General features: G+C 44.1%; 1 protein-coding gene across 1 annotated transcript; it reads left to right on the top strand.

Moving 5' to 3' along the window:
* Window positions 1-35: 35 nt before the first annotated feature.
* LOC116378430 (Fanconi anemia group A protein homolog) lies at window positions 36-7131 on the top strand (the record flags this gene model as incomplete). Its single annotated transcript, XM_031840305.1, has 14 exons — window positions 36-85; window positions 191-290; window positions 458-645; window positions 756-852; window positions 2711-2914; window positions 3031-3104; window positions 3226-3354; window positions 3927-4005; window positions 4186-4349; window positions 4963-5068; window positions 5171-5230; window positions 5333-5437; window positions 6644-6759; window positions 6972-7131. Coding segments are annotated over 14 exons (1632 nt in total), but the record flags the coding sequence as incomplete, so codon positions are not given.
* Between the last annotated feature and the right edge of the window lie 156 nt (window positions 7132-7287).

Below are 7287 nucleotides of genomic sequence, written 5' to 3'. Positions count from 1 at the left end.
GTGTGTGTGTGTGTGTGTGTGTGTGTGGGGGGGGGGGGCGGCAGAAACCAGACCAGACTATCAAGGGAGCCACCCCAAAGCGCAGGTATAGCGGCAATGTGACTGTGGAGCCGGAGGTGTGGAGCCTATTAAATAACTTTTTTTGGTTGCTATTGCCAACAACTGACCAGATACTTCTCCATCATTACAGGCAAAGCCCGTGGGCCTCCAGGTTTGTCAGTGCACTGCTCGGCAACACGCAGCTCCTCTCCGGCCTCATACACGGACTCTGGGAGCTATTTCATAACCAGGTACACAAATCCATATTCCGATGTCTCTACATCTGTATTTCGCTGAGTGCCTGTTACCTCCCACCTTTTTGGACTACGTTAAAGTCACTTCACCTCTTTATTCCTCCACGCCGCTCAAACCAGTACATGCACTCTTCAGCTTCATGAACCTCTTCTGTCCAAAAAAGGCGGCGGCGCTCAGCGCCGCCCACCTACTCGGCCTGGCGGTGTTTGCGGTCCATCTCCACGCCTGCATGCCCCACGGTCCTCTGGTCCAGCTGTTCCCGCCCACACTCCCGGAGCCGGTTCGCGTCGGAGAGGCTCTTAGCTCGGCGCTGGTCTGCAGCACACACTCCAACATGCTCTTCTGTGTCAGGTGAGGTTACGTGTGGATTCCTTGAACGTTTCTTGTGTTGCCGGTAATATGTGACACTGGCGTCTGGCCCGGCTGCCACCTTCACTCACAGTCTTCTCGTTGCCATCCAGGTTGTGTGTGGCAGCTTTGTGTTACGGGATCTGCAGAGGGGACTCATTGCCTCAGCAACAACAGCAGGACTACATCCTCAACAGCTTCTATAAGAAGGTGTCTTTTTCATCTTACTTTCAATAATGTCATGAGGTTTGTGTTACTTAAAAATCTCATAAGACTCACACCGTGAAAGGGCAATTTGGGAAATTCTTACACCATTTACTTGTAAAAGGGTTGAAGCTGTGATAAAGCAACAGTACAAAGGTGCTGAGGTGGTGTTGTACTTAAAGAGTAACTAAACCCCCAAACTTTTTTTCCAGCTGAAAACCACTGTATACGGTTCAAATCGTGACATTTTAGTGCAAATTCTTCGTATTGTGTTATAAATATAGATAGTGACTGCCCCTTACTTGTTAAAACCCGGCTATTGCAATTGAATTTTGCTATTGGCTGGTCTAGAGGCAGGTGATGAATATGGAGGCAGCTTTCATCACCAACAAAGGTTTGTTTTTAGATGTTAAAATCTTCATTTTGAGTAAATGTTTTGCCGCCAAATCAAATAGTTTACAGGATATTCAACCATCATTTCTTTATAATGCATTTAATACTTGACTTTTTTCTTTACAGGCTCTCATAGTCCATGAATATGAGATATGAGTTTACAGATAATTACAATCCCTCCTCGTCATTGTGGAGGTTAGTTTATGGCTTTTTGTCGATTACACCTACAGTCTATGAGCATATGCCTGGGTTATACTCGTTGTCTTTTTGATTCTTTACAGTTCATTTTCTTTATACACCCTCTGGCGTGTCGTAGATTATGCAGCGCATAGAGTATGAATGCCTCTGTTCATACTCGGAGCTTGCGCGCCGTCTGCAGAGGCTTGCGCTACAGCGCCAAGCACGAGTATAAGCTAAATTTTACCCTTTCAATTACCCAGTGACTCCCTTATGCTAATCGTTAACATACATAGAGCTAATGCTAATGCTAATTGCTAGCATCAATATATCTAAGCCTTGCGTATTTACTCAAATTACAAATGTTTATAAGAGTTTACAATGTATTTTTTTCAACATAACAGACTCTTTTACTGCTCTCTTACGTAACCAGAATTATAACAGTTAGCATGCTAGCGATTAGCATTGAAAAGGTGGAAAGAATCGTCTGTCATTAGACGGTAATTCAAAACATGTAAAGGTTAAAGTTACATAGACCAAGACCAGCAGTTCAATTTATTGAGAAGAAAAGCAAATATGTCTTTAATGAAAATTAAGTCATTTTAACATTTATTTAGCTCTAGATCATCCCACTACTGTGAGCGAGGGGGAAAGAGAGGGCTCTGGACTGATCCAGCTGTATCTGCCCCTTGTCGCTGTCCTTGTCTCTCAGACCTCAGTCCCCACAATTGTACAACCAAAACGCATAAAGTTGGCGGTTTGCTAGTCAGGATTGGTGATTAATGTATATCTTTGCCACCTATGAGAGTAACTACAGAGAACTCTTCAACGGTGTAATGGTTCCACCAAGAAACCCTCTCTGGGGGTTCTATCTAGAATCTTTCCACCCCCGGGGTTCCACTGATAATCCTTTTATATTCCAAGGGTTTCATCTATAACTCGATCAGGGCTCCTCATTATGTGGGGCTGTGCGACCCGCAACAATCCTGGTTCACAATCACAGTTTCTGGAGGTGGGGCTTGGAGGATCTTTTAAAACCCATGCTTTCAACAATCCTTTAAAGAACTGTTTCAAATCATTTTATTTGAATGAAAAGGGTTCGTAACGGAACCCGTAGTCTTACAAATAACCGTTGACAAAAACAAAAGAAATGGGTTCTCAGAAACAAATGGTTGTGGGGTAGAACCACAGCCCTTCAGGAAGAACCCATTTGGAACCCTTATTTCTATAGACTCTATTTCATTATTATATTATTGTATTTGTTATAACTCTACGTATAACTGTGTTGGTTTAGCTCCTGTACCTCATCCCAAGACTCTCGCCTGAAACCAGAGGAACTCCCATCACTGCTGGCGGTCTAATCGGTGACCACCAGGAGGAGAACCCGCCGGGCCTGTGGAGCAGTGCCACAGACGCCAACGGCACCTGGAGGAAGACCGCTTGGCATCTGTGGAGGCACCCGGTGTTCCGTCAGCTGGAAAACACGCCACAATATCAGGTACGTTATTTTCAATGAGCATCGGAGAGCAACCAGTGGCTTCCTTAGTTTTACTTTTGTATTATTTGTTAAATTAATTTGATTGATGAAAACCTTCAACCTTTATGTTTGTCAAGCTATCGTTCTCAGAATGGGTGGCTATCGAGCTCAGAGTACGGAGAAGTGAAGACGCCCTGTCAGACCCAGAACGGTAAAGGAATGGAGCACACACACGCACAAAGTGTCTAATGTCTAGTGGCTCCTGTAAGAGCTTGTGTGTGTGTGTGTGTGTGTGTGTGTGTGTGTGGGTGTGGGTGGGTGGGTGGGTGTAGTCAGGAGTACCAGCAGTGGGCCTGCTGGGAGCTCTACCTGTCCTGTCCGGAGGAACAGGGAGGCTGTGGTGGAGACACGAGGATCCTCTGCTCTCATCTGCTCAATGCCGTCATGGACCAGCAGCTAAGGTCGGTGTACATGTTGACAACACGTGTCCCGTGTGTCAGATTGAATTATTGTACATAAACACACTTTTAAAAAAAGACATTGAGTTGTAATAGATTTCTTTCTGTTGTGTAGCTGAACTTTTTGCCAGGTTTGTGTGTCGGGTCTTTTTGATAGAAACGCTCCAAGAAAAGATATAACGGGCGGCGTGAATGACACCTGAGTGTATATGTCTTTATTCAGTAGGTTTAAGAAATCTGCTCCAAGTGCTGTTTCTTTGATGAAAGATTGTTTGAGCATATTGGCACAGCCGATTGTCCACTGATCACAGGGTTGGAGGTTCAATTCCCGGCTGCAAAGCATCAAAAGCAACATAATTATATGACACACATGCTGAGGAAGACAGAGCCTGAAATGTATTTGTGTTTAATATAAAAACAGATTCAACTCAAAATAATATCAACATATCATTATTTGACAGTTTAACTGATGCACAAGGTGCACCTGATCTTAAAAAAATAATAAATTAATAAAAAAAAAATATATTTTCACCTTAAGTGAGGATGTAACTCTTCTATGTATTTTACGTCAACAGCAACCAGAGCCTGGACAAGCTGCATCACAGAGTGTCAGAAACAGGGACCTGTCTGCCAGACATCCTGTCCCGGTTACAGGTGTGTATACTGTTAAGCTGTTCATTTGAAACAAGTGTAAACTATTAAATTGCGTGATGTTGTGGTCCTGAATACATTCATTGTTAAAACGCAAAAAATTACAGAAGAAGGTGACGTTAAATCAGAATCTGAACGTGTGTGTGTGTGTGTGTGTGTGCGTGTGCGTGTGCGCGCGCGCAGGAGCTTGTCTATGACATGGAAGTGACCAACCTCTGCCGTGGAAGCAGCCGACCCGACGTGAGCGACGTCCTGTTGGAATCGGTGTCTCAGAGATGCTCCTCCTCAGCTCCACCGAGCATCAGGGCCGAGCTCAGCCTGCAGCACACGCTGAGCACGTGGAACAGGTGCTCACACACGGACGTACATGTCATGTAGATCATGTGGTGGAAAATTTCTAGGTTAATCGGGAGAAGAGAGTTTTTGTTCACAAATTAATAATGAAGTCATCAGAAGATTCAAAGTTGTCTTTTTCCGTTTATTCTCTTGCAAGTGGGAAGAAAGCACAGCAACTACGTATTCAGTAGACTGCGTGAAACCTTCGACGAAATGCAATATTCAACATCATTTATGCATACAAAGGTTCACGCCTTTACAACTTCAGATAATGCGTCAAAAGGGGAGTATGGCATTTCAGACACAGGCTGTCTGTCTCTGCGGACATTCATTTCTGGAGTCAAGGTCTCTCTGTGTCTTTGTCTTACCAACAAAGACACAGTGTCTCTTCACTTCTCACCCTTGTGGGAAAAGATAACAAGACACCCGGATACAAAACTAATTAAAATCATCTGCAGAAACTGCTGTTCTGTGTCTGCCTGTGTTCCTCACTTTCAGTTGTACAGTCTCTAAAATTTCACATGATACTACAACATATTTTCCCATTACAATCATCTCTGTCATTTAATGTGTAAGCACTGAACACTGTGCGTGTGTGTGTGTGTGTGTGTGTGTGTGTCACAGGGTCCTGCTGGCTCTCCCAGCAGTGTTGCTCGTTAAAGTGAGGTCCGAAGGAGGGAGGGAGACTCTGGAGTGTGACACGCTGATAGAACATGTCAACCAGCATCAGGTGAGCTGCAGAATAAATCCAATTTTAAAACATTTTGAATGTGGACTTAATAGAGCCCACTCCTTTCTCTGTCTCACCTCCTCTCCATCTGTCCGACTGCAGAGGAAGGCGTGTTCTCCGGTCGGCTTGCTGTCCTGCCACCTGACAACACACCTGCTGAGAGTGAGAATCGCTTCACTGAAATCTAAAGATGAATCAAATCTAAGGTGCATAACTTCTTGCTCCAGTTGAGTTGAGTCCGCTCTCCGCGTGTCCTCTCTCCAGGGTGTGTTGTGTGCCGGCGCACGCTGCAGACACTCGAGGGAAGAAGTCAACAAAGCCTGGTCCCAGATCAGTCTACGCTGTCCACTACTCCTGGTCTCCACAGCGGTAATGTTTGTTCTCCACACAGCTGATGAACTCGATTTGCTTTTTCATGCCGACTTCTGTCTTACACACGCTGATGCTTTTTGGATAGGATCTTTTTCCATGGAAGGCATTTTTACTTGTAGGAAAGTGTAAAAGATACGATGAAAGATGCTTCGGTTTCATGGTCCTGATGGTGTTCATGCTGGCTCATTGTGGGTAAAGAAATAATAATTACCAAGCTGGGGGAGGGGGTAATATTCCAAGGAAAAACTCAGGAAAAAAAAAAATCTGAGATTCAACTCACAAATTTGCAAGATTTTTAAATTATCAATATATGACAAAACTACTATATAATATATTTTGCACTCTGGGGCTCACGTTAGCACAGTGTTTAATGGCGGCATCTGAGGTTGATCCAGCCTTACAAAGTGAAGCCATGTGGTTCCATAACAAAAAAAAACAACTCTATTTTTCATGACCACGGTGTTGCACTCCACTAGTTTTTTTTTCTCATAATGCATTCACGTGTCAAAAATCATAAATGTGGTGTTCATGTGTGAAGATTATCTTGCTGAACAAAATGTGTAAAACGTTTGTTTGTCACAGAGATTGTTTTCAGCAATAATCCAAAATCCAAAGGAAACCTGCAGAACTATTTTGTGGTAAAATGATGACAGAGAACGAAGAAGGGGAGACGTTAAATGCAGATTAAAGTGAGAAAATGTAATATGCCAAAAACATGCACCAATAGAAGACACATCCGGTCATAAAGAACACGGAGAAAGTCACAATGCGTGTCACGCTCAATGCTCTTCCTCATTTTTCTGCATTCCACGGCTTCCCACCTTTTGTCTATGCGTCATCACTGACACATCTGGAAAGGCGTTTTTTATACTGCTAAGTTGTGTCATGCATCCCTGTGAAACAATCTAAAATAAGAAAAAGAAATCTGCCCTCTAAGTATAGCGCCACATATTTTACCAGTTTCTGTTACATATCAACTTTTTGAAGAATCTTGAGAAAAATGAAACCACAAGTGGAATTTCATTCTGACTCTTCTACATTGAGTAAATACGAGTAGAATGACTCGGTAAGTACATCCTTTCTGCATTATTTTGACGATAACATGACATGGTTATATTATGTAAGTAGGAAATTCATGAAATCAGTACTAATGCAGACCTCATAAATGTTTTTTTTACTTTGTGTGTGTTTGTGTGTGTGTAGCACTGGTGGGAGCGTGTGTCTCCGGTGCTTTTGTCCCTGTGGCGTCGCCTGTGTGACGGAGAGCCTCTACCAGAGCAGCTGCAGCTCCTTGCTGACTGTCAGAACTGGGCCTGCAGGTGAAGCTTCATTCTCATGAACCACCGTCTCTGATCTCATGTACTTCCACATGCCAGCGTTGAAACATGTAACTGATGGTGTGAGGGATGAGAAGAACCGGCATAATCTGGATCCCTTCAGCTTCTGTTTCAGTCTGTGTGTTTGTCTCTCTGGTGGTATGTGTGTTTGGTATTTGCTCACATGGTGTTTTTAAATTCTGTCCGGCATTTAGTTTGGAGAAGGGGCTGCCGTCGTCGCCGGTACCCGCGGCTGCAGCTCTGCTGCTGGCCGCCAGCCTGCACCGCGCCTGGCGAGGCCGCGGGCGCAACGAACAGGGCTTCAGCGCTGCCCTCAGCGTGCTGCGGCCACAGAGGAGCACGCAACACCGACAGGTGAGAGCAGAGAACTCTCTCATAGTCACGGCATTTTGACCAGCATTCAGTCAAAAGCGAACAGCGTATTTGTATGTTTGTTTTTCAGAAACGTGGTCTTTATATATGTGTGTGTGTGTGTGTGTGTGTGTGTGTGAAATATATATATATATATAT

The sequence above is a fragment of the Anarrhichthys ocellatus genome, unplaced genomic scaffold (assembly GCF_004355925.1).
Source record: "Anarrhichthys ocellatus isolate YVR2014 unplaced genomic scaffold, GSC_Weel_1.0 scaffold2590, whole genome shotgun sequence".
Taxonomy (NCBI): Eukaryota; Metazoa; Chordata; class Actinopteri; order Perciformes; family Anarhichadidae; genus Anarrhichthys; species Anarrhichthys ocellatus.
The sequence above is the reverse complement of the archived record's forward strand: the minus strand, read 5'-3'. Positions and strand labels throughout refer to the sequence as shown.